Source organism: Siphateles boraxobius, unplaced genomic scaffold (genome assembly GCF_051911475.1).
Source record: "Siphateles boraxobius isolate OS27281-9 unplaced genomic scaffold, OSU_SipBor_1 65, whole genome shotgun sequence".
NCBI lineage: Eukaryota > Metazoa > Chordata > Actinopteri > Cypriniformes > Leuciscidae > Siphateles > Siphateles boraxobius.
In genome coordinates this window covers 16089683-16116812 of record NW_027509192.1, presented here as the reverse complement: position 1 = coordinate 16116812, position 27130 = coordinate 16089683, and the positions used below count along the sequence as shown (strand labels likewise).

The 27130-nt window shown below is 38.6% G+C and overlaps 3 protein-coding genes across 8 annotated transcripts in view; all 3 read right to left on the bottom strand.

Annotated features, from left to right (window-relative positions):
• Window positions 1–391: 391 nt before the first annotated feature.
• Window positions 392–4907, bottom strand: LOC143721166 (troponin I, fast skeletal muscle-like). Of its 2 annotated transcripts, XM_077211410.1 has the most exons (8): window positions 4351–4907; window positions 3994–4229; window positions 2982–3014; window positions 2764–2800; window positions 2542–2670; window positions 1243–1332; window positions 970–1146; window positions 392–826 (listed from the first exon to the last, which is right to left on the bottom strand). In XM_077211410.1, exons 3-8 carry the CDS (start codon window positions 2987–2989, stop codon window positions 737–739), a joined length of 531 nt encoding a protein of 176 aa, XP_077067525.1. In that variant the 5' UTR covers window positions 2990–3014; window positions 3994–4229; window positions 4351–4907; the 3' UTR covers window positions 392–736. The 2 variants fall into 2 exon arrangements, with proteins under 2 accessions (XP_077067525.1, XP_077067526.1); XM_077211411.1 differs by lacking the exon at window positions 4351–4907 and having other exon boundaries at window positions 392–819; window positions 966–1146; window positions 3994–4202.
• Window positions 4611–20242, bottom strand: LOC143721167 (troponin I, fast skeletal muscle-like). Of its 2 annotated transcripts, none has more exons than XM_077211414.1 (8): window positions 19672–20242; window positions 13146–13248; window positions 9015–9047; window positions 8871–8907; window positions 8052–8180; window positions 7104–7193; window positions 6779–6955; window positions 4611–4907 (listed from the first exon to the last, which is right to left on the bottom strand). In XM_077211414.1, the coding sequence occupies exons 3-8, from the start codon at window positions 9020–9022 to the stop codon at window positions 4821–4823; spliced, it is 528 nt and encodes a 175-aa protein (XP_077067529.1). In that variant the 5' UTR covers window positions 9023–9047; window positions 13146–13248; window positions 19672–20242; the 3' UTR covers window positions 4611–4820. The 2 variants fall into 2 exon arrangements, with proteins under 2 accessions (XP_077067529.1, XP_077067528.1); XM_077211413.1 differs by lacking the exon at window positions 19672–20242 and adding an exon at window positions 10278–10490 and having other exon boundaries at window positions 13146–13243.
• A 394-nt stretch (window positions 20243–20636) lies between these two features.
• The window catches only part of LOC143721168 (troponin I, fast skeletal muscle-like), a 492195-nt gene continuing 485701 nt past the window's right edge, over window positions 20637–27130 (bottom strand). For all 4 annotated transcript variants that reach the window (XM_077211418.1, XM_077211416.1, XM_077211417.1 and 1 more), the window contains 2 exons: window positions 22469–22645; window positions 20637–20933 (listed from right to left, as the gene is read on the bottom strand). In XM_077211418.1, the coding sequence (XP_077067533.1) occupies window positions 20847–20933; window positions 22469–22645 (264 nt within the window). In that variant the 3' untranslated portion in view covers window positions 20637–20846. The remainder of the gene's footprint in view (window positions 20934–22468; window positions 22646–27130) is intronic.

Here is a 27130-nt window from a genome sequence, read left to right as displayed (position 1 = left end):
CCTTTATGCCTTTCAGGATCTCATCAAATAAACACGTACTGTAGACAAAAATGTAATATTAAATCTGTTTTATGTAGGCAATTGTATTAAAGTTTACATGAAGCCTACAATACCATTCAAAAGTTTGAATTAAAAGTTGAAGGGTTAACAAATTCATATTTTTTGTTCAGCAAGGGTGCGTTCAATTAATCAAAAGTGACAGTAAAAAACCCATTTACAATATATACATTGTTCTTTTGAACTTTCTATTAATCAAAGAAACCTCAAAAAATGGCTTTCCAACAAAATATGAAGCAGCACAACTGTTTTCAACATTGATCATAATCAGAAATGTTTTTTGAGCATCAAATCATCATATTAGTATGATTTCTGAAGGACCATGTGACACATATTCAAATAGAAAACATTTATTTCAAATGTTAACAAAAGTACTGTATTTACTGAATGCAGCCTTGATGAGCATAATAGTCTTCTTCCAAAAACATTTAAAATATTACCGACCCCAAACCTTTGAACATGCGAATGCTATTGGCTGTTCAGCTGCAACTCTGAGCAAAAACACAAAGGCATATATGTATACACTAATCTTTAATGCCATGCCATTCAACACTCGGACAATGTACAATGTGCAAAATAGTCCAGGAAAAATAATTTTTATTTGAACGGGAGGTTCACATGATAGAAAGATGTTTGGCAGAGAAAATGTAAGACATATAGGAGAATAAAAACGATACATTTAAGCCTCGGACTCAAACATCTTCTTCCTGCCGCCCATACCAGCCTTGTCCTCAACGTTCTTACGCCAGTCGCCAACTTGTTCTACAGCCTGGGGAACGCAAAAACATCGGAAATGAATACAATGTGCTGAGATGAGGATAAAGCCCAAATACATCACACTTGGAGATGTTTCCACGAAATTAGAAACATGGCAAAACAAAGGACAGAAACATTTCTGAATCTGCAACCCACCTCCTCTTTGACCTCCTTCTTGACTTGTTTCAGGTTGGCTCTCAGATCCATGGAGACCTTGTGTTTGGAGCCCAGAAGAGCCCCAAGCATCTGATCGGCAGACATGCGCACTTTCTTCAACGCGGGTTTCTTGAACTTGCCAATCAGGTCGACCACCTTGAGCTTCAGATCCTCAATCTATATTATTTATATAATAATGAATAACAATTGGAAAAATTAATAAATGGATGAATCATTGATCAAATGATGACACTGAGGTGTCATGGTCTTTACCTCCTTGTTTGCCTTGGAAACCTTTCCCTCCAAGTCGTATCTCTCCTCATCAATAGTGTCGATCTGTTGGTGCAGCTTCCTGCACAGTTCCTGATACATGATATATGATATTGATTATCAAACATACGAAAATTATGTAAGCATTCTATAACATTCCTGTAGCTCAAACAGTAGAGCATGGTGGTCATTGCTTCAGTTCACAAGTAAAGCACCTAAAAACATGTACATTGAATGCAATGTAACTTTATATAACTTTAAGGTTACACTGGTCTGCTTTAGACAATCTACTAACTATAAGTAACTTTGCAACTTCATGTCAACTACCAGTCATTAGAGTATTAGTAAACTGTTAGGTGTAAGGCCGACGTACTTGCAAAGTTACTTATATGTATAGTCAAAAGATTGTCTAAAAGGGACCATCGAAATAAAGTGTTACCAACTTTTATATATAAACAATTATATTCATATAAAATTAAGTAATTATATTTAATAAATGTGTATTAATATGTGGTAACTTAATTACATGATCTAATTATATATGAAAGTATAATAATATGTTCTCATATATATATATATATATATATATATATATATATATATGCACACACACACAAACCAACAATAAACAATACTTTTTTTAATAAACAAAACAATAAACAATATAATTATGACCTCATTTTAGTGTATAATCATACATAAATAGATCATTTACAATTACTTGACCACATATTAATATACATGTATTTTTTTATATTAATTTTAATTTTATATTAATATAATTGATTATATATAAAAGTTGGTAACACTTTATTTTGATGGTCCACTTTTGTGGTCCAGACATTCTGTTGACTAGAAGTAACTTTTTAAATAACTAATAAGTTAAGAGTTAGTTAAAAAGTTATTTATAATGTAAAATTGCAATATGTATGATATATAATTACAAATGTAATACATAATACAACATACTAATAGTTATATTGCAAAAACTGTTATAGTATTGATATGATGATCAAAAATGATTATTACTCAAATATTGTATAACAATATTCATTCCCTGTTAAAAAAGAAAAGAAAAAAAGTTGCTGCATACATTTTTTAACTACAATCAACTTAAGTTTAAGTTGTTTCAACTTAAATTACATAAAACTGACTTGGTTGAATCTTGAATAACTTATAAAAAAAAGTTGAAAATTGCTTAACTTATTTTGATGAGTTAAATGTAAAATCAAATGTTGTCATAAATTATTGATCATATAATTTTGACAGTGTTATTGGTGAAACTAGGAATAACGTGATCACCTGCAGCTCCTGCTGGGATCCAGGCAGACTCAGAGGAGGACAGTGTTCACTCATGTACGTCTCCTTATCAATGACAACCTGCTTGGCTTCAGCGTCCAGCAGATTGAAGGCGATGGACAGCACCAGGCTCTGAGGGGTTAGAGGAAGAGAAATCAACAATACGCTTTACAAAACATTTTAAAAAAACATGTGTTATATGAAATGACAGTAACATTGTCTAACCTTCAAATGATGCCTACGGCTGGAGGTCATCTTTTTTCTGTTTATGAAAACAAGTTCACCATGAGTATCAAACGGAGCTCTGTATTACTCAGAGTGCAAGGGATTCTATTATACACTATTCTATTCAAAACAATCATAACTTCATATAAAATTACACACATGTAGTCTATAAGGCTTTACAATAAAGAACCCATTGCAATCAGAATTAGAATACTTACTCTGACATCTTGGTGGTTTAGTGTGTTTTCACCCTGGATTGGATAGAAATTACTCATTAGATATAGGTAGGTTAGTTAATTGCTAATCCAAGACGAGCACTTCTATGTGGTTTTAAACGGGTAAAGTTTGGTTAAATGAAATTCAATCAGGGACACTGTAAGGTTAGCTCAACAGTCTGAGATGCTTGAGTCAGTACATTTGACAAGACTTCAAAAGGTCATAAACACGATACGAGCGATCAGCTGCTCTATTCAGAGGCTATAAGACAAATGCGATTTAAGATTATACTCACTGTTAAAAAAGTTACTCCCTTAAATTAAGTATAATCAACTTGGATGTTTAAGTAATTTCAACTTAAATTGTATTAAACTGACTTAAAAAGTTGAATTAGAGTTGTATAACATTTAAAAAAGTTATTAAAAAAATTGCTTATGTTTTTAAATTGCTTTACTCTTCAAAAAAAGTTATGTTGTAAATGTATTGATTAATCATTTTAATTATAAAAATATGATAAAGATCTATTTTATCAATAACAGCTACAATTTAACTCATGTGATTTAAACCGTAAACTGTCATATCAATTGGAGCATATTAAAATATAACATTTAAATGAAATTTAACTAACATTTAAAAAAAAATGATATTGCTGTTAAATATAGTTTCCTTTCAATGTATACATTTCAATTTCATATAAATTCTCTATATATCATTTAATACAGATATACAAAATGTATACTTTATCAGGTAATTCATAACTACATTTAAAAGAACACTTATCAACATATACTATGTAATCATGAATATTAAAAGACTATATGTGTCTGGACATATGGATGTAAAAATCAAGCACTTAGAGCACAGTATGTCTCTAAACAACAGGAAAGACTCATCAGTAACGTAATTGTTTTAGTAGATAAATAGTATCTAAATCTATGCACAAATGTTTGCATTCAAAGATGTGCCTTTGTTCTTTACGTACAGATCTACAGAGAGTTCTGGAATGACGCTCACCTAATGAGAAGAGGAGGCACACTTGGAGGAAGAACTGGAAAGACTGGTGAGCCTCAGAGAGAGACAATTTAAATAGGATATATATGTTGGACTCTGATGGGTCAGCAGATCTTGGGAGTCCTGTTTATGGAAGTGGGTTCCAGCCTAGACCAATAAGCCGCTGAGCTCCTGAAATATCCCGAGCCCATCCTCGGCAGGACAAAATTCCCTTCCTTCAAGACGCTTATGTGTGTGTGCTGTAAACAGAAGCAATGCGTAATACACCAAGAGGCATAACATATCTGACAGAACAAATACAGGTTTACATAGCAAAGTAATGAGAGATTATTGAAAAAAAAAGTATTTTAAGTTACTCACCATACAGCAAAAGAGGAGATCTCCATAAATGTGAATTGAAATGACACCCATATTTCTTCTGGAAGTTGTGTACCGACCAAATTACATTTAATTTAATTTAATTTAATTAAAGGAATACATATAGAGCAAAAATAGAAGAAAAAAGCAGCATACAGTAGCACTATAGTATATATTCATTACAGTCAAAACAAAGCAGTAGTCAAAGAGTGTAAGGGAGTGAAAGAACCAAAACATGCGTAATTAAACAAACAAAAAAGGGATTTTCCTCAAAAGCATTCATTTAATGGTCGTGGCTCAGCGATGATACACAATTCTCTTTCAGGACATACACATACTGCATAAAACAAATGCTCATTTGAGGTACTGAAAGCTAAAGACATAAAACTATGGCAAAAAAAAAAAGATAAATGATTGCATAGCACTGACAAATTCCTACAATAACTAAACAAAGAAATGTCTTGTCTAGGAATTTAGGCTTCGCCCTCAAACATCTTCTTCCTGCCGCCCATACCGGCCTTGTCCTCAACGTTCTTACGCCAGTCACCGACGTCTGAAACCTGGATTATGAGAGAGGAATTGAGTGTTAAGGAATGGTAGTTCAATTAAACATATACTCAGGGCTGTCAATGTTAATGCGTTTATGAATGCAATTAATTAAGAAATCCTTAACGCGTTAAAATAATTATGAGGTAACCCTGTTAGCACGCAAAATTGCTTCATTACCGGAATTTACGTCACGCAGTCAGATGATCTTAGAAGTCAGGAGTTTTTCAAACTGTCTCTGAGCATCTACAATGGCACAATAACCTGTAACCCTGGTAGGCGGACCCGATTACGCTACTCCGTTTGCGATCAGATCATTTTAAGCCATTAAGAAACTTTTCAGTCCAATTAGCGAATGCATTGAAACAATCAGTCCAAAACCGCGCTAATGTAAAGAAAACCAGGCTGATTACATCTAAGATGGCAGAGAGAATAGAGACTGTGAATTATTCATTCCAGTGTCTGTTTAGGTTTAAACACAAGGTTTTTCTTACACAAGCTCTGTCATATTCTGTGATTGTTTCTGAAGAGCATCATCTCCATGTGGTTCTGTGTGTTGAGTATTGCAACTTGACATGTCTAAAACGTAAACAAGCTCTAAAAAGCTCTAAACAAGCTCTTTGCTGTTGCACTGTACACTGAACTCGGAAAAGGTTTATTCTGTAACTTTTTTTGTGTGTGTTTTTCGTGTGTGCTTCGGTGTGCATACATTTATTACGTTAAACGTAATACTTGGACTTTTTATATTTGGACTTTTTATATCGTTAGGTTATTCGGTGTCCTTTTTGGAGTCTCCAATTGTCCTTTTTGGAAAGACGCCGTAAAAACTTGCAGAAAATGCAGTTTTGTGAAAATCATCCTTCAATCGCATAGTTTACTTTGCTGGATATAGCAAATGTTGAGAAGATGAACATGTTAAACAAGATTAATCGTGATTAAAATTTATTGATAGCCCTTATATTACCTTCTGTAGAGCTGCTTTACAGCTTAAATTGAATTTGTTTCATAACTGATGAATTTTACAACATTACTGTTATTTTCCTGTGAAGCTGCTTTGAAACAATCCGTATTGACTTGTATAAATAAATGTGTCTTGACATATAAACCAAAGGAAGACACATAAAAATGCATTATTAACTACTTATTTTCAATATCAATAAACATTTATTAAAGCTCATATAGCAAGATGTTTGCCATGGTTAACGATTGATAACAGCCTCTAATGGCGTATTTGTTTTAATAATAAATATTATTTTGATCATATTGATGTGATAAGTGATATGAAGTGATACTAATATTTATATTATTTTTTAAATGCTCACCTAGGCTACAAACAATAAGCGACTTGAGGCCAGGTAGGAGGACTTACCCATGGTAAAATCACTGTAATGCACGGCCTCTCATGGCTTATGGCATTATTATTTCTGTCAGGACCTCTATCGTCAAATACGATTGACAATTAGCATACAGTTAGGATTGGCGGTATGGTTCTGTTCTGGGCGAGAACTCCCTGCGAATCCATGCAGCCTAGCATGGATAAAAGCAGGGAGAGCAGCAATAACCCCTCTTAGGGTAACAGAACAGAACCAACATGAATGTATGCAGATATCATTAAGTCAAGATTTTAAAATACAACATAATTTGAGAATTTATTCTGATTCAAGGGGAAAACCAAATCCTGACTGACGAGAGGAGGAGCTGGGGATGGAGGAGGGTAATTAGCACCTGAGAAACGTGATAGCTGCTGATAATACTGAAGGAGATTATATATGTAATACAGTGATCGGCGTCGTTTTCCTATAGGTAGGCGTGGATCAGCTGAGTGTCAGTATGCTTAATTTAGATAACTATTCACATCTGCTCTGCACTATAACAATTCACTCACCTCCTCTTTGACCTCCTTCTTGACTTGTTTCAGGTTGGCTCTCAGATCCAGAGACACCTTGTGTTTGGAGCCCAGAAGAGCCCCAAGCATCTGATCGGCAGACATGCGCACTTTCTTCAACGCGGGTTTCTTGAACTTGCCAATGAGGTCGACCACCTTGATCTTCAGATCTTCAATCTATACACACATTAGACTAGAGTCAAGACAGACCTCGGAGAACTCAATATATAGACTCAACAGAAACACCACCTTCATCATCATCATCATCATCATCATCATCATCATCATCATCAGGTATGTTTGAGTATTATAGTTTATAAGTCACCTCTTTATCTCCCTTGCTCACTTTGCTCTGCAAGTCATATCTCTCCTCATCAACCGTGTCGATCTGATGGTGAAGTTTCTTGCACAGTTCCTGAATGGCAACATTGAAAGAGTCAAGCTCTCTTTTCTAACCATCTTTTGCATTATAATGTTTCAAGAGTATGCAATATAACTTTAATCATCCCTAGCAGCATGTACATCACTGAGACATCAGTGAAACATCTGGACAGCACTAATATAGCCTACACACTAAGAACATATTTGTTCGTTCACAACCATAAATGTCAAGAAAAAAAATATTTTGAATGCCATTCTAATGTCCAAAAGTTATCTAAATAACATGATGAGTACATCAATGTTTATATTATATTATATTATATTATATTATATTATATTATATTATATTATATTATATTATATTATAAAAAGCCACAAAAGTGCCATGTAAATACCATGAGTGCATCAGTTATTTTATTTTATTTTTATTAATATTATAGTTTTTACTAAAAATTGCAAAAATTTATATTTTCTGGCTTTTTTGTTTTAGTAAATGTTTTTGTGTTTTAAGTTTTTGTAAATTTGTTGTGTTTTGTCATTTTTTTTTAGTGCTTTAAAAAAAAAGTTTCTATGACTTTTTATTTCAGCCTTAGTTTTAATTATTTTAGAATTCAAATGTCGCCTTGGCTGCTACCTGAAACAATATATATTAGTTTTAGATAATGATAATAACGCTGAAGTTCATGAGTATGGTAATGATATATTTATGGAATTGCTGTTTTTGTAAAGAATGTACTTAAAATAATCTAACAAAAAATTCTGTCTTCCAAAAGGAAACATCAACAAAAAACATCAACAAAAAAAGTGATCTACATGTGCTACGAGAGAACGAAAATCATAGTGTCTGTAGTTTCAAGGACTTTTAATTGATTTGGTGGATGTGGTGACAGACCTGCAGATCAGCTGTAGATGAGGGCAAGGACAGAGGAGGGCAGTTTTCTGTCATGTAATTCTCCCTATCTATAATTGCCTGAGCGGCTTCTTTCTCCATAAGGCCCTTTGCAATGCTAAGCACCAAACTCTGTAAGGCAAATACATCAGTTAGACCCTGATTTTCATACAACACCATTACAGTGCTTTTATCAGCAACACACATACTGAAAAACATAAAAGCAGTCAGGAAAAAAACACTATTGTAAAGACCACATGTAATCACATGATGTGCACAGTTTTCTTTCCTATTGAAACAGGAGGGTGGGACATTTCAAAGGGTCGGATTTTACTTTTTATGTTAAAGCCTTGATGTGATTTTTTCTTGCAATATATTATAATATAATCATTATACTGTCATACTTGCTGTTGAATACTTGAATCTGATTGACTATATAATAGTAAACAATAGGATAAAAGGTTTTCTGCCTCAAAATTATGTTTTATTATGTATGGAAAGCACATCATCTATTTCTCCTGCTATTCCACTCAAACACACACTCGCTCAGAAATGTGTTGACTGCGGCCGCATTAACAACTAGGTTGTGCCTTATTTTCTAATAATTCAGTGACCTGTCATCAATTACTCCTTAATTATATAATATTATATTATATCAGACACAAAATTCAAACATTATTTAATGAGGTCTTTATTAAATATTTTATAATATATTATATAATATCAAAAGACACAATTAAAATATTATTTCATGAGGTCTTCATTAAATATTTTATAATATATTATATTATATCAAAAGCATATGTGTATTCTTTACTATACCTTGAGATGGTGCCTGCGGCTCGATGTCATCTTTTTTCTGTGATGGATGATGAAGGAATTACAATTGAACAAAACAAGAAATAGCTTCCCATTTCTTTGATATGAAATAAATAAAATAAATAACAGAGATATTCATATACTCACTCAGACATTTTGGCCCCTCGGTTTTCTTCACCCCTGTACAGAGTGCAAAACAGAGCCCATTATATATTTACCTTTTGACATACAAGATTTAATCTTGATTAATTCAAAGGTTCTTATGTGATATACGCATTAGGAGAGATTGTGTCAGAGATTGTGGGCTACATTTTCTGCATTATAATTTGAAACCAGCACTTGGAAATGTCTTGCGATCCAGAGGGAGGGGTGTGAATTTCCCCCTGAGATATATCCAGTATCTCAGTCTCCCTGCTTCTGGAACAATCTATGAATATGCCAACAATACAACTAATCTGACCCTGCAGACAGCTGTATAAATCACACAGATCATGTTTTGCTGTATTCAGATGTCTTGCATATTTATAACAGATCCCTTCAAAGCTTAGGATGGTTCGACAGTAATATCTAAGGGAGGGTTATTTTTCTTTCTTACTTTTTTTGTGCAAATGATTTTTTTATAGTATTAAAGGGTTAGTTCAGCCAAAAATGAAAATTCTCTCATCATTTACTCTCTAATGTTGTTCTAAACCTGTATGAGTTTCTTTCCTCTGTTACATATAAAGAAAGATTTTGAAGAATGTTTAACCAAACAGTTTCTATTCCCCATTACCTTCCATTGTATTATTTTCTATACTATGGAAGTCAATGGGGACCAGCAACCCACAAAATATCTTCTTTTGTGCTCAGCACAATAAATTAATACAGATTTGGAACAACTTGAGGGTGAGTAAGTGATGACAGAATGTTTAACTATTTCTTTAATGGTATAAACAATAAATGTATTATAAATACAGCTCTGTCATCACCTGAGTGGCATTTCAGCATACATATTCATGTTCATACAGTCATTTAAAACATCATTTCTGTGCCAAGCTCATGTTGGCAGTCCAACACACATTGCAAGATATTCAACTAGCATATAATTCAGTAGCAAGAAAATAAAATCTTTCTTTAATAGATGCAAAGTGAATTAAGCATTAAATAATTTGTGCACAATAGTCTAAAATGACATATATTTTTATATATAAATTAATTGAAAAAATAATGCAAAAATAATCGCTTAAAAAATAAAAGTTATTTTATAGTTCCAAATCACTATAAACTGCTTACAGAAAAGTTTGTCATCCTGAAAATACAATCCAAAACATGAGTTCATATTCCAAGTGAATAACACCTCAAAAACAAGTCAAGCATCTTTGGATGAGACAAAATGGAATCAAACCATGAAAAGGTAGACATTTTCCTCACCTTTATGAGAAAGTTAAGCAGCAGCTCAGCCCTGAAAGAAGAATGTCTGAAGGAAGCAGACCACTAGCAGCAGAACTACACTTAAGGATGGTATATAAACCTGGCGTCATCATTAGTCTCCACTCTTTATGGTAAGGTACTAACCACAGTTGGTTTGCCAGCCTCTTGAAATATCCACTTCTAATGTCCGCCAATCACACTGCTTAAAATAGACTATTGGAGAAAACAAATTTCCAGATGTCAGGATAATGAAACTAACTAGACGAATTAGGTCAAGGCAGTTGTTGAATATGATCTGATAAGTTGTTCATCTGACAAATGAATTGATTAACATGCAGGTTGTTGGAAAATAACACTTATTTTTGTGATTATGTTTCTTTCCTTTTTTGGTAATAACTAGGAAAAACTTTAGAATGTTTTTTTTTTTTTTGGACAAGGTAAGCTGCCATTTCTCTCTTGCAATTATCAAGTTTCTTATACGTTTAATTAATAGGAACAACTAATTTATTGTGTTTTACAGAGGTGCTCCCCCCTGCTTTGACTTAACATGATCCTTTAGGTTGCAAAGTCAGCAGTGCTTACTAATAAGCATAAGATCATTTACAAATACTTACTCAGTTGTTTCAGCTGGTAGTGTACTATTTACAGAAACTTCTAAGACTGCTTCTGTTGATCATATGCTACTACCATTTTAATCAATTCCAACAGGATATGAAGTACATTATTTAATGTTTTATGCTCTTATTTTCATCAAATTACAATTATGAATTATTTTCAGTTGAGAACGATTCTCCACGACCTTAGTCAGATGATTTAGGTGACATAATAGCATCATTATCATTAGACTCTACCTCCTGCTTTTGACACAGTTAACCACCAGATCCTCATCTTAACCCTCATGATGAAGGGCATCTCAGGAACCACACTCCAATGGTTCAAAACATCTAGCTACGGGGGTGCCTCAGGGCTCAGTGCTTGGACCACTTCTCTTCTGCATCTACATGTCATCACTAGGATCTGTCATTCAGAAACATGTTTTTTCCTATCACTGCTATGCTGATGACACACAACTATACCTCTCATTCCAGCCAGATCTGACGGTAGCTGCTTGCATCTCATCCTTCCTGACAGACATTTCTTGGTGGATGAAGGACCACCACCTTTAACTCAACCTTGCAAAGAAAGAACTGCTTGTGGTCCCGGCCAACCCAACACTCCATCGCAACTTCTCCATTCAGCTAGGTTTTTTAAACATAACTCCATCCAGGACCACCAGAAACCTTGGAGTTGTGATCGATAATCAGTTAAACTTCACAGACCACATTGTTAGAACTGCTTGGTCCTGCAGATTCTCCTTATACAACATTAGGAAGATCAGTCCTTTCCTATCGGACCATGCTACACAATTCATTGTCCAAGCTCTTGTTCTATCCAGACTGGACTATTGTAATGCTCTCTTGGCAGGCCTCCAGCATGGAATTGCCAATAGCCGCTCACATCAAATTCAAGGCACTGATGTTTTCCTACAGAACAACCAATGGCTCTGCACCCCTATAACTAAACTCACTTCAGAGCCCCCCAGAAAGAAGCTTGCGTTCTGCAAGTGAACGGCACCTTGTGGCACCACCCCAAAGAGGCACAAAAATCACTTTCACTGTCCTTTTCCTTGACTGAACCATGCTGGTGGAATGACCTGCCTATCTCAACCCAAACTGCTGAGTCTTAAACCATTTTCAAGAAACATCTGAATCTTTTTGTCAACGCTTGACCGATTAAAACTAACACTTACTAGTTTATATATCTATTAAAAAACACCTTTCTATATGTACTGTGTAGTATAGGTAGTATATATTTTACTTCTATAATGTGACATTTCTATAAGTGAGACTTTATTTTATGCTGACTGGATCACGAAAAGTAGGTGTTACATTCCAAAATGAACGTAAACCTGAAGCCAAGTTTGCTAAAACAATGGCTGAATAGCTACTTGGCTATTTCACTTTTATACTAATTTTCCTTCTAAACCAGTTAAAATGACTTGGTTTTCTGTTTAGCTTAACCAAATTATTATTATGTTTTTTGTTAATTAATTCTATATTTAATTATCACATTGTGCATGCAGAGCATTATATATGATTTAGCATATAGGGCAATTTTACATCTAGATCATTTGTTTTGTTCCAAAACAGTGACTTAATTTGTTACAATATTGCATTTTCTTCTTGGTTCAGTTTGCTTTCACAAGGCAACCTTTCAATTCATACCAAAATGTGTTTGTGCAAGTCACATACTAGTACAACTGTTCTCTTATTGGTCATAGTTTCCTCTGCATCATCCATCAAGATGATTGACTGCAATTGTATTCACTCCATGTAGCTTTATTTGTAACACACGCAAACACTATACGAATGTAATCGTCATTCCCGCTGTTAAATTATATACTTCATTCGTATTAATACTACAGCAAATTCAAACACACTTTCTCAGGATTTCCCAGTGCTATCTAGAGGTTAACAGTGTCAAAACACACGCAAACAATATAGGAATGTTATAATGCAGCTAGAGCAGGAATCAAGGCTTCAATCACACAACATCTTAACATGAAGAGGTGCTCTTTTGATTTTCAACTGTGATCGCTAATGTGCTCACTCACAGAATCAGACACTACTGCTATTTATATAGCTCATTTCCAGTTAAAAAATGGCTGAATAGCTAATTGGCTATTGGTTGGTGTTACCCAATCCCCATGCTTCCTACCCAACATCAGCGAAGAAGGAAAGTAATTTCAGAGGAAGAGCAATCAAAAACAAGTTGGCTCTGAATACATTTCAAATCACAAAAAAATAGCAGTAGACTCACTGAACTTACCGTCAGCTTCAAGGTGTCTTACAGAACTTCACATTCATTAGAAGAGGAAACAAGGTTAATTTGGACCAGTTCCACTGATGAATTTCTCCAACCATCATCAGCTCTGTAAAAATAAGTTTTACATATTTAATGTCCAATATAATAAAGACCACAGTCGTGTAGTTATCTGCTTTATTCTGCAAGGGGCAGGTCGCCCTCTCATGGAGGTGGCCATGTTGAGATCATATGACCAGCTAAATATTACTCACTTTATCTTTATCACTAACTGCATACTTTTGTTCGAAACTGCATTAGTTTCGGCCTCAGGCATCACGCATAAGGACCACTAGTTCGATAAAGCACACTAAATTCAATTCAATTCAAATTTGTTTGTATAGCACTTTTCACAATGCATATTGTTTCAAAGCAGCTTTACAGAAAGTGCATTACAGAAATGTACATAGAAAAATACAGTAAAAATACACTAAATGCAAAACACTTTGGGAGTTTTCAATTCCATTTTATTGGTTGAATTCTAATTTCTACAGGATTTCCAGGAGAAATCTGTGTCGCGTTCTTTAATGGTCTGTCTGGAAACAAAGCCATCGCAACGCCAAACCCCCTCATGCAAGAAGAAAGTCATTTTTACAGCTGTGACAATGAGCGCTTATCAGGATCAACTAAATGCTGGATTATCATAAGTATGTGAAGTATGTAAAGTCTGCGGCATAGACTCTTTAAAAGGTTAAAGAGTAGATATCGCTAGAGACTTCTGCAACTCTCCATCCAGCTCTCTTCCTGATTACGTTCATCTGGTCCCTCTGTAATGGACCGACCAGCCGTTTCATTCGGGGCCCCTCCAGAGGACAGAATGCTGATTGCAGCATCGGAGGGTGAGGCAAACGGGCCGCCGAGGCTGTCAGGCTCGAGTGGTATCCTCCACCATGTCCCGAACAGTATCGGTTGGATGATTGGTATCTCAGGGTTCTCAGCTCGCCGGCCCAGTGCCTTTCTTTCTCAAAGTGCATGGAGAGCTTACCAGGTCGTGGCCTTTCTCTGCCAGAAACTGCCTGAGTTGCTCCTCCCCCCTGCCTATCCTTGACAGAGGAGCGGTGGTGGGTTACGAGGCTATTCCTCCATTAAAGCGGTCCATGCGACACAGGTCTACCTGTGTCCGGCAGCCACTGCCTTTTGGATGGAGGATCCTCGTCTGCCCCCTAAGGCCTTTGAGTTCTCATCCGTTCCGACTGGCACAGCTTACAAAGCCTGTGGGTAAGCCGCCTCCTCTTTGCATGTTATATTACAGGTCTATCAGGCCAGGGCACTCATGGACATGCACGAGACCGTGCGTTTATAGATGAGCTCCGCTCTGCAACGACCTCTCCCTCCGGGGCACGAGCATTGTGGCATGCGCTATCGGTCTGGCGATGTCCACTTTAGTGGTTGAAATGGCGGATGCAGATAAGTTTCGGTTACTGGACTCCCCAATTTCCTAAGTTGGGCTGTTCGGCAACGCGGTGGAGAACTGCACCCAACAGTTATCTGCCTCCCAAGCGCAGATAGAGGCCATCCAGCACACCCTGCTCCGGCGGCCTGCTGCTACCTCCAGCCTGCCACCGGTGGCAGTTCCTCCACCTGCTTGTCTCCGAGGATGTCCCCCTGCTGCCGCTCCTGCTGGGCCTCCACAGCAGCCTCCACCCAGGCCTCAGCGTGGAGCCAGCCGCAGGCAGGCCGCCCAGCCTGTGTCAGACGATGTCAATCCATGTGGCAAGTGTAAGGCCAAGCATCCCTGACAGAGGCCACCCAGGGATGGGGGAACAAGCTCTTCAGATGATTACTGTGCTGCTGCTGGCTTCCCGGAGCCAAGCTGTACCTGACTCAAAAGAAAGAGTAAATTCCTCTGTTCCTGGGTCTCAAGAGGACACACTGGTGGTGTGCGACCCTGTAAAGCCTTGCACCCCTCAGCCCCCTCTTGTATCGCCAGCTGGGTGCGGTTCAAGGACCTGGTCACGCCTTCTCACGCACCCACACCTTCACGTGGAGACAGGTTAGTGTTGTGCACCACACTCAGACCCCGCTTCGGCCCGCCTTCGGGCCTTCCGAGCCGGGTCCCTGTCCTCCACCCCGGGTACGCCTGTGGTACCTCTGGTTCCCTGGCCCACGGGCTGAGGATCTCTTTTTCCAGTAAGGAGCTGGATTCTAACATGCCTCACAGATGGAATCTGTCAGGTTCCAGGCTTTCAGAAGTGAGAGGGGGTCCCACTGAAACCTTTTCAAAGGCTCCTGGGGCATATGACAGACGCAGCCGCAATTTCTTCCTCCATATGATGACCGCTTCAGCACTGGCTTCACGGCCGAGTCCAGAGGTGGCCGTGGCAGAGCGGCACGCTCCGTGTGACAATCACCTGGCCTTCCGCCAAACCCTCAGCCCGTGATCAGACCTTTGATTCTCTGGGACAGCCGCCCCTAGAACAAGTATCCACCAAACACTAGCTGAGGGGCCATGTACATGCAGTAACGGGGGTCTTGGCGGGGCTCCGACTGCATTGCCATCAACTGCCTCGAGTTGCTGGCAGTACACCTTGCTTTGAGACACCGCTGCTCAGTAAGCTTGTACTGGTCTGTACAAACACTGCGACAGTTGCGCTATGCTTCCCTCGCATGTTGCAACTCGCCCGCCACCTCCTCCTATGGAGTCAGAAGCTTCTGAGGTCGTTTCATTCTACTTACATTTCCGGCCTGCTCAATCATGCCGCCGACAAGGCCTCATGACAGCTTATGGCCCAGGGAGAGTGGAGACTCCATCCCCAGGGGTCCAACTGTTCTGGGACCACTTCGGGGCTACACAGTTACATCTGTTTGCCTTTCCGGACTCGTCCCATTGCCAGTTGTTTTACTCCCTGTCCTAGCGGATAACCCTCGGCACAACCCTCAGCATGGAGACACTGGCTCACAGATGGCCCCAGGGCCTCCACAGAAATGTGTTCCCCCAGTGAGCCTTCTTGCACAGCACTGTGCTAAGTCTGGGAGAAGAAGGGGCAGGTCTTGCTAGCTGCCCCTTATTGGCCTAACCAGACCTAGTTCACAAGAACTTTTGCTCCTCTCGACAGCCCCATTCTGACTCATGCCTCTGAGTACATTCTCAGGGACGGGGCATGATGGCACCCGTGTCCAGACCTCTGGAAACTCCATGCCTGGTCCCGAAAGGACGGGACACGGTGGTTCTGTGTGATCTACAACAAACATGTCGTAGACACCATTACTTCTGCGAGAGCACCCTCTAACGAGGTATGCTTACGCCCTGGAGTGGAACCTGTTAGTTGAGTTGAGTTTTCTCACTGAGAGGAGACCCTGTAGGTGTTCTATTACTTCTGTGCTTTCTTTCCTGCAAGATGGGTTGAGTAGGGCTGTCCCAACCTCAAAATGTTTGTTGCCTCTATATTGTCGCCCATCATGATGCAGTGGATACAAATCCATGGGGAAGCACAATTTGATCATCAGGTTCCTGAGGGAAGTAAGGAAACTGAATCACCTTTATACCCTCTTGGGACTTATCTCTGGAGCTACTGCACTACAGAGACCTCCTCTTTAGCCACTACAGGCAGCTGAGTTAAAAACCTGTTTTTAAAAGAACAGTTATCCCACTTGTTTGGCCGTCTCGGTCCTGAAGGAGGGAACGGAGATGCAGTCCCGTCACCACTATTGCTGGACCACCGCTGACTCCGGGCTCCACTCGGCTCCTCAGCGAAAAACAGCTGGTGCATGCATCCACTTCCGTATTTATACCCCTGCCGCAGGGCGGAGTGTGAGATGCAGATCTTTGCACTCCACTCTGCATTGGCTCATTTTAACAGTACTCAAAGATGACTGGCTCCCTAAGCGTGATCCCAATCAGTCGACAATGTCTCCATTCCCTCCTTCAGGAAACGAGGGTTACATACGTAACCGAGACGTTTTTCTCTCTTGGTTCACCCAATCTGCCCAGAGTCCAGATTGAGAAACTATTGTTTCAAGCTCAATCAAGTAAGTGTTTTTCTTTGTCTGATTTGTTACGTCAACTGTGGTTATTTCCTGTGTAAGCTGTATTTCGTTTTTTTGAGGTTTTACGGCTGTAGTTCGGTTTGTAACCAGCTTTGCTAATGCTATTATGAATGTTTTGTTTGTTGAAGGACTCTTTGAATATCCTTTAACTCCTTAATTCCTTTTGCCGATGAGGCTCAAGGCTGCAATTCGAACTGGAACATGAGAGTTCTATAACCTGAGGACAGTGGCTTCAAAGCCTGACTGCTGTCGTTTGGGATTTGGAATCATCGTGGATTAAACTAGTTACTGCTTCACCTCTGTCACGGGACTATTATTCCATTCCTCTCCATCGCTGCAAATGGAACAAATGACTCTATGATACAAAGCATTGGATGTACTCTATGGATCACAGGACAGTGAAAAACTAAGGTTTTCAGTTCTTATTTTTGTTGCTACTCATCAATGACTGTAAACTTTGAGGTTTATGTTTATATTCAGTGTTTGCTGGGTGGTGTTTATGTAAATATACTCGTGTGGGTCGTCTGATATAAACTCAAAGCATTTCTATTGGTGTGTTGAGGTTTATCTTTGCGGCGTGACAAAGGCTGTTCCAATTTTGAAGGCTCCTTCAAATGCGTCCTTCGTTTCCCGTGAAATGAAGGATACAATAGACCTTCGCTACATTGACCTGAGTCCATTGTGCACCAGTGACGACAGGATTTTTTTTTTTTTAGAGAAATTGCAGAATTACACTTTTAAATCTAAGTATTGGGTTTCAAATTACTTATAAGTTGGGAGCTTTAATATATTTGTTCAATTTTAATGACGAAGGAAATGCAATAAAAAAAAGTATTTACTTGGAAAACACGCAGGAGAATACAGGAGAAAAACTCATAGGACACAACCACTTCAACACAAACAACACAGAACAATAAATAGTGGAAACCTAGGGTTTAAATACACAGACGCAGTAATCAACTGAACTAAGTGATTATCAGGTTAACTGACTCGTAATGTGTTTAATATCTTACGACCTCCCGAATGTCCGAACTCGCACCATGTATGCCCGCCTTAAGGAACTTATGAGTAACTATGGAAACTAATAATGACAAAAAACACAGACTAAACAAGAACAGCGAAAACAAAACCAAAACAATTACACTAAACAGACTTACACATAACCCCGACATTTATAATATAATGTCATAAACTACTTTTTGTGCATTGGATAATGTTTTAATAACATTGTTTCACTGTCTGCCTCTACAATTGGTTGATTGGTCAAAAAGAAACATTTGAACATAATGATGATGATCATTTAGGCCAACAAAGGCAATGGAGTCTTCTGGTCCAAAATGAATAATTCACTAATTTGGGGCAGAAGGTATAAGTGCTCCATCTCCTGAGATCTTCTGTGCTAAGCCTGTTTCTGGGTGATAATCAAAATCTTGACCCCACCTCCAGTCCTTTCCTCCCAATCATCTGCAACTGATCTAACATAATGACTCAAATCATGACATCAACTTTTTCCACGTAAACCCCTTTCTCACGGTTTCTCACATTAATTTAAATGCTGAGCCTAAATTAAATGTATGACCAAATTATCCAAATTTATTTCCAATTGGATGAACATTCTGCCATATACTAACTCACATATTATATTATATTATATTTCATTTAAATTAATGTGTCAAATAACATTAAACAATTTAATATTTACAACATAAATGTCCCTAATAGGATCAAAAAAGTATATAATAATTAGGTAAAAACGGAACAATCAACCGTCTATTCTTCTTCTATGTCAGGATTACTTTTAGAATGCAAATTGCAATGCCAGCTCAAAAGTATGATAATGAGTACTATTGATAATGTGAGTAAATATGTAGTAAAGTCCTTTACACTTGGACAATGCTAATACCCCAGATTAAGCCATAGCATCATTGTCTGAAGCACCAAAGAGATCCCTTAGGTTCATTTTAGACACGTCAGCTGAAGTGATATTGATTTATTTTAAGATTCGATTTAAGATAAACATTAGCATATTACCCTCTAGTCCTAACAGCCAAAACGAATCGAGTTTCCAAATCTCAAATCAACACATTATCTTATCTACCAAGTGTGTGTCACAATAGCGCAGTGATTTTTCAGTAGCAGTTTTCTATATCCCCAACAAGAATACAGATTTCATGTCCCATGACAAATAAAACATAATAAAACCAGATAATTGATTTTCCAACAAATCAATCCAAGACTGAACAAACTTTTCTTAAAGATTCTGAAAAATTATATCATGCACAAACTACTTTTCTCAATTTATGCTTACAAAATTGAAAGTAAAAAATAAACAATCAGCAAAAACACCTTTCAAATGCATCACAAATAGCAAAATTTGGTTAAAATATTAAATTATCTGTCAACGCCAAAAATGTATACAGTGCAATTGGCCAAGATTCACCCAGATGCTATTACAACATTAACATTAGGATAATCAAAGGACAAAGCAGAGAAAACAGCATCTCACCAATGAGCTGAGGCACACGCAGCCAGAAGAATGGAGGAAGAACTGGGTTTCTGCAGGGAGTGGGCATCATAAGTATATATTGTATTCCCCTATGACCAAGGAAATCCCTTCTCTCTTTTTATGGTAGTAGAACCATTCAGAGAAACCAAGAGAACACACACACCTGAAACACAATATCAAATCAAAATCAAATCCCTCATCTCCACCCGAACCCCATCCATATAAATAACCCCTCTTTAGATTGTGCAATTTATTTTTAATCTAACAAACTAAAGCCCACACATGAGGCAGTGTTCATTAACACTTAACACAAATAAATACAATATCACATTAAACCTTCACTTTTCAAGCAACATGAATTGTACCCCAGAAACGAATAATTTTCGTTTTCCAAATGTGCCCCAGTCTGACAAATGAACCGAAAGGAATACTGCGATTTTATCTTTTTGATCTTGACTTTCTGAGCAAAGCCAGGCATGTCTGGGAAGACGGAAACACTCTTTTTTATTCCTGTTTATGGAAGTGGGTTCCAGCCTAGACCAATAAGCCGCTGAGCACCTGAAATATCCCGAGCCCATCCTCGGCAGGACAAAATTCCCTTCCTTCAAGACGCATATGTGTGTGTGAACAGAAGCAATGCGTAATACAACAGATGCATAACATATCTGACAGAACAAATAAAGGGGTACATAGCAAAATTATTTGGTTAAATAATAAAGAGATATTTTAGCCAAAAAAAAAAAAGGAAATATTTGAAGTTACTCACATTTATGGAGATCTCCTCTTTTGCTGTATGGTGAGTTGAAATGAGGTCCCACCCATATTTCTTCTGAAAGTTGTGTACCGACCAAATTAAACTTCAGCACTATAGTATATATTCATTACAATCCAAACAAAGCAGTAGTCAAAGAGTGTAAGGGAGTGAAAGAACCAAAACATGCGTAATTAAACGAACAAAACCGGGATTTTCCTCAAAAGCATTCATTTAATGGTCGTGGCTCAGCGATGATACACAATTCTCTTTCAGGACATATACATAGACTACTGCATGAAAAAATGCTCATATGAGGCACTGAAAGCTAAAGACATAAAACTATGGCAAAAAAAGATAAATGATTGCATAGCACTGACAAATTCCTACAATAACTAAACAAAGAAATGTCTTGTCTAGGAATTTAGGCTTCGCCCTCAAACATCTTCTTCCTGCCGCCCATACCGGCCTTGTCCTCAACGTTCTTACGCCAGTCACCGACGTCTGAAACCTGGATTATGAGAGAGGAATTGAGTGTTAAGGAATGGTAGTTCAATTAAACATATACTCAGGGCTGTCAATGTTAATCCGTTTACGCATGCAATTAATAAAAAAATCCTTAACGCGTTAAAATAATTACGTGGTGAGTTTGGTAGCACGCAAAATTGCGTCATTAACGGAATTTACATCATGCAGTCAGATGATCTTAGAAGTTAGGAGTTTTTTATCCATTTATTGAATTAGCGAATGCATTCAAACAATCAACCCAAAACAGTAAAGAAAACCGCTAATGTAAAGAAAACCAGGCTGATTACATTTGATGGATGAGGATTGTAAACACGATTGTGGTAATGTACAGAAGTCGTAGAGTAAGAACGCGCGAGTATGTCAAACAAACGCACATTGTATTTATGCACAGACACATTCACGTTATTTCCACACACATTCAGGAGGATAGTTTTGTTGTCTGTCATGTGTATGTTGCTGTATTTAGTCATTCTGAATGGATCTGTGTACAGTAGTGTAGTTGGTTTAGGGTTATTTATTTATTTTTTGTCATCTCCATGTGGTTCTGTGTGTTGAGTATTGCAACTTGACATGTCTAAAACGTAAACAAGCTCTAAAAAGCTCTAAACAAGCTCTTTGCTGTTGCACTGTACGAATACTGTACAATGAACTCTAAAAAGTTTTGTTCTGTAACTTTTATTTTTTGTGTCTGTACTTTTGTGTGGATAAATGTATGAATTAAGCTATGGATTGTTTATAACATTTGATTATTAGGTGTCCATTTGGAGTCTCCAAGTGTCTTTTTTGGAAAGACGCCTACATTTACCATGGAAAAAACTTGCAGAAAATGCAGTTTTGTGAAAATCATCCTTCAATCGGATAGTTTATTTTGCTGGATATAGCAAATGTTGAGAAAATGAACACGTTAAAGCATATTAATCGCAATTAAAATCTTAATCTATTGACAGCCCTTATATTACCTTCTGTAGAGCTGCTTTACAGCTTAAACTGAATTTGTTTCATAATTTATGCATTTTACAACATTAACACTGTTTATTAATGTGAAGCTGCTTTGAAACAATCTGTATTGTCTACAATAGCTAAAATGTGACTTGTATAAATATATGTGACTTGACATATAAACCAAAGGAAGACACACAAAAATGCATTATTAACTACTTACTCATTTTTAATATCAATAAACATATTTATCAAAGCAGTAAACCATGAGAGCTGATACGTTAGCATGATTTTTACCATGGTTAACTGTTGATAAGAGCTTCTAATGGCTTATTTGTTTTAATAATAAATATTTTTTTATTCTTATTTATGTGATAAGTGATACAAATATTTAAATTATTGTTTATATGTTCACCTATGCTACAAGCAATGAGCGACTTAAGGGCAAGTAAGGGGGATTTACCCATGGTAAAATCACTAATGCACAGCTTCTCATGGCTTCATGGATTTAGATAACTATTCACTGCTGCTCTGTACCATAAGCACCAAAGAATAGTCACAGCATCATATTTCACTCACCTCCTCTTTGACCTCCTTCTTGACTTGTTTCAGGTTGGCTCTCAGATCCAGAGACACCTTGTGTTTGGAGCCCAGAAGAGCCTGAAGCATCTGATCGGCAGACATGCGCACTTTCTTCAACGCGGGTTTCTTGAACTTGCCAATGAGGTCGACCACCTTGATCTTCAGATCTTCAATCTATACACACATTAGACTAGAGTCAAAACGGACCTCAGAAAACGTCTCGGATTACGACTGTAACCCTAGTTCCCTTAGGAGGGAAGGAAATGCTATGTCGAGACGCTGTGGGAACGCCTTTATATGATTGCATCATGAAGCACGTTATATTATAAATTATAAAGCATACCTGGAACAAACAGTCACTAGATTCTGATAGGCTCAAATAAGTCGCTCACAGGCATTCAGGCAGTATGGCAGGGCAACGCAGCGTCTCGTCCCTCCTCGGGGAACCAGGGTTACAGTAGTAACCTGAGACATTGCCTTTCAAGGGAACTCGAGCTGCGTCGAGACGCTGTGGGAACACTATACCCACGACACCATAGTAACAAGTGCCTGTCCGTGTGAAATCTCTGCACACACTAAGACGAAAGCACCTGCGCCCCTGGAGTGGAGCCGAGGTCAAGGTCATAAAACCTCACTAATGTGTGCGGCGAGGCAACATTCCTCCACATCACAAACATTTTGAAGGGAAACTCCTGACAATAATGTTTTAGAAGCAACCATACTCCTAGTCTCTTGGTCTGACGCCTCACAGTACCACAAAAGAAACGTTACTATAGGGGGTCTCCCCAAGGATACGCCGCTTAACGGGACATGATATGCAGCTAAGGCCGCCATGTACACCTTTAGTGGAGGGGGATAGACCTGCAGGGAAACGCTCCTGTAGGAACTCCAGCACTGTAACCACTGGGCAGATAACTGGGTCCAGCTGGTGCTCTCCACACCAGGAAGTGAAAAAATATCCACTTCAAGGCGTAGAGTTTCCGGGTGGAGGGAGCTCTGGAGTGGAGTATGGTCTCAACATCCTTGGTTGAGAGGCCTAAACTTAAGAGCTGGGCCCCCTCAAAGGCTCACCTAAAAGAGAAAAGGTCCCTCCTGAGTGGAATCGCCAGAGGTTAGCCGTTGAGGAGAGACTCTATGTCCTCGGACCATACTCGGGCCTGCCAGAATGGGGCTATTAACAGAAGACGGGCCCTGTCCCGGCGAACTCCTGCCACAAACCTTGCACCGAGCGACCACTCATAGTTTCCACGCTGCCAGAAAATCTGCTAAGGGGACCAGTCTCTCGAGACTGGCCTCTGGTATTGGTTGAACAGCCGCCTCGGTGCCTTGAAATGGCAAACCAGCAGGGAACAACCAAACTGACTGTTCTACCATCCTCGGAGGATCGTTGGGGAACACTGACACCTCGGTGCCCTGAAGCGGCAAACCAGCAGGGAACAACTGCACGGGCAGCACTGCGGCCCACCTCGGAGGGTCGCCCCCTAGAGGGTGCCAAAGAGAAACGGGCACAGTGTAATGAGGTGGAATCTGTTCCTCCCCAGAGGGGACTGCCCTCAGAAGTCTGACGGCCTCTGCGTCAGGACTTTTTCTTAGTCGAAGCCTTCTTTGAGATAATGACTGTTCTCAGATATGTCTTATCCCAAGACGACTATGCCTGAGACTACTAAAGGAACCAGCCTCTCGATACTGATCTCTAGTATAGCTTGAGAAGCTAATCCATTGTCCTGAAACGGATGACCGGCAGGAAACAACTGAACTGACCCCTCTTAAACCCTCCTTCTGCGAGTCAGACAATGAGACTAGAACTTGCTGGAGATCGCTGCAACCCAAAGCACACCAGGTTGTGGGGTTGGAAGAAAGGCCCCTGAGGGCACCGAAGGGAGATGGGCACCGTATAAAGCGGTGTTATCCATTTCCCCCGGGAATTCACCATTTATTTCCTCAGAATTAAATGACTTAAAATAATTAAAAGACCAAATGAGTACATGTTTAATTTTCTCAAAAATTAAATGCAGACAAATATCAACCAGACAACTAAACACGGTCTGAATGAAAAGCTGAATAGTATATTAATAGACATCAAACTCCTCAAAGATCAGATGAGTACATATTTAATTTTCTCAAAAAAAATTCTCAAATTAAATGCAGCCAAATATCAACCAGACAAGTAAACACGGTCTGAATGAAAGGCTGAAAATTATATTAATACAGACATCTAACTCTTCAAAGATCAGATGAGTATTTAATTCTCAAAAATGAATTGCAACAAAATTATATCAACCAGAAAAGCATACATGGTCTGAATGACAGGCTGAATCCTCATATTATAATCTCAACACAAAAATAACCATCGCCTAAATAATAGTCTGCTAACACACATAATTAGTTTTCACACAATCATAAGAGAAAGAGAGAATAAAGGGAAATTCCCGTCTGCTCAGTTCCCTCTCCGTGAGATGAGAAACTAGATTCTTATTGCAGAGATGCAGACCCAAAATCTACATGCTGCCTCGGCAAACGCGAGATCTGTGCCACTGGATTCTTATTGCAAACCCGTAATCTACTCGTTGCCTCGGCACATGCGAGATCCGAGATCGAGTAACAGAATCTTTATTGCAGACCCGTAATCTACCTGCCTCGGTAAACGTGAGATCCGAGCCACGAATCTGTATTGACTTTCTTCCCTCGAGAAGAAAATATATTTATTCTGAAGCAATATTTTCGCATTATACATACTTAAATCTTCATATTTGTGATATTTACCCCAGAGTCTCATTTATTTTTATAAAGAGAATTTTTATTACCTTATTAAATGAATGCATCATCTTTCATGTCAAATTTCTTACATTTGATAAATAAATTAAATAATAATAATAAGACACTATAGGGCTTTTACCCATCAAATTAAATAATTTGCACTGCAAAATTACAACTGCAATAAATAATCTTATGAGATTGATGTTTTAAATAAATGTTTGAATATTCAAATGAAAAAAATGCAATACTTAAACATGAAACTAAAACGCCAATAGGTGGCGGCAAGTCACCGTTTTAATTAGTGAATCATTGAGTCATTCATACAAAAGATTCGTTCAAAACGCTGAATCATTCAGTAACTAAACACGCGCTGCTGTTGCTTTCCTTTGGAACTATTCGTCAGTGAAATAGAACAAAAACAACGTGACGTTGTTACCAGAAATTCACTACTACATTATCAATCACTGTTTAAATTGAATGTAATAAAATCACAATCATTGACTGCATGGGCAAGTAAAATTATCTTTAAAAAGTTCCTCTTGTCCCAGACAAGCGTTATGTCAAGCCCTGAGTTCATTCATGGTTTTTAGTCGCGCTGTAAAGCCTAGTTCACACTACATGATTTTAAAACGTCGGGCTGAACTGTGCGGTTCACACTACATGACTTGCTCTCTGTGAAATCAGGAGTGTTCAAGTTGTTGAGCTGTTCAGACCACACGACACAACGTGATTGATCCGCAACAGGAGGTAACGCACTACACGAGTTGACAACAACTCTGTCACCCAACGATTCTATCTGGTCTACAAACCACGTTTTGTCACGAAAAATCACGCGATAAAACGAACCGGAAATGACGCGAAACAGCACGCGCGCCAATACCCAGCAAAGAAGACGAAGAAGAAGACAACGCGCGAATATGGACGTCAGACAGAAACTGGTGCTGCAAACTGTTTGCGCGATAATTTGCTCTGAGAAAAAACAAAAACAAAAATTTTACCCGCGTCTTTACCCGGTGACCTCAACCCATGCGTTGCTCTGATTGGCTGTAGCTCATGACATCAAGACCTCAACCCATGCCTTGCTCTGATTGGCTGTAGCTCATGACATCACGTGAGCTTGAGTCGCGCGACAGCTCTGGATATCTAGCATGCTAGATATTTTCCTGGGCTCGGCGACGCGTCTGCGAGGCGTCTGCGAGTGTCTTTGATGCGTTGTTGGCTCTTTCATTCTAACAGATTGGCGATCGTTCATCGCCCGCGATTTGCACGCGATAACACCCTGACCTGTCGGCGAGCTCAACGATTTGCAAATCGGGCTTAAATCGGGCTTAAAATCATGTAGTGTGAACTAGGCTTAAAGTGTAACATGTGATCGGTTCACAGCGATCTGTGTGACTGTCACGCTCACGCATCATTAGAGCGCCCAAAACAGATCACAACAGCTCGAAAGACGTCTATGGTCTCACTCCAGTCTAATTAGCACATTCCCAATTATTATTGTGAAGTTTACCGTGCTTGCCACTTCAAGCCTAAAAAAAAAACTCATCGGATCTACACGATTCACATAAATGACATATTTTGATTCAGAACGTCGAATTTCGCTGAAAAGTGACTAGTTTGCAGGTATGAGACAAACAACAATAAATAGACAACTTGTGGACAAACAACAATAAATAGACAAAGACAGTTTCACACAGAGCGTTTGCTGAAGACATAGAAGCTAGTGACTGTTTGTTCCAGGTATGCTTTATAGTTTCCTGGTCAATGACGTCACATGACATTCCGTCACGCAATTGGACTGATTTTATATGTGCTTCATGATGCAATTACGCAGAGGCGTTCTCAACACAGCTGGAGTTCCCTTGATAGGTAACTCAATAGCTGTGTCCCAATGTGAAGGCT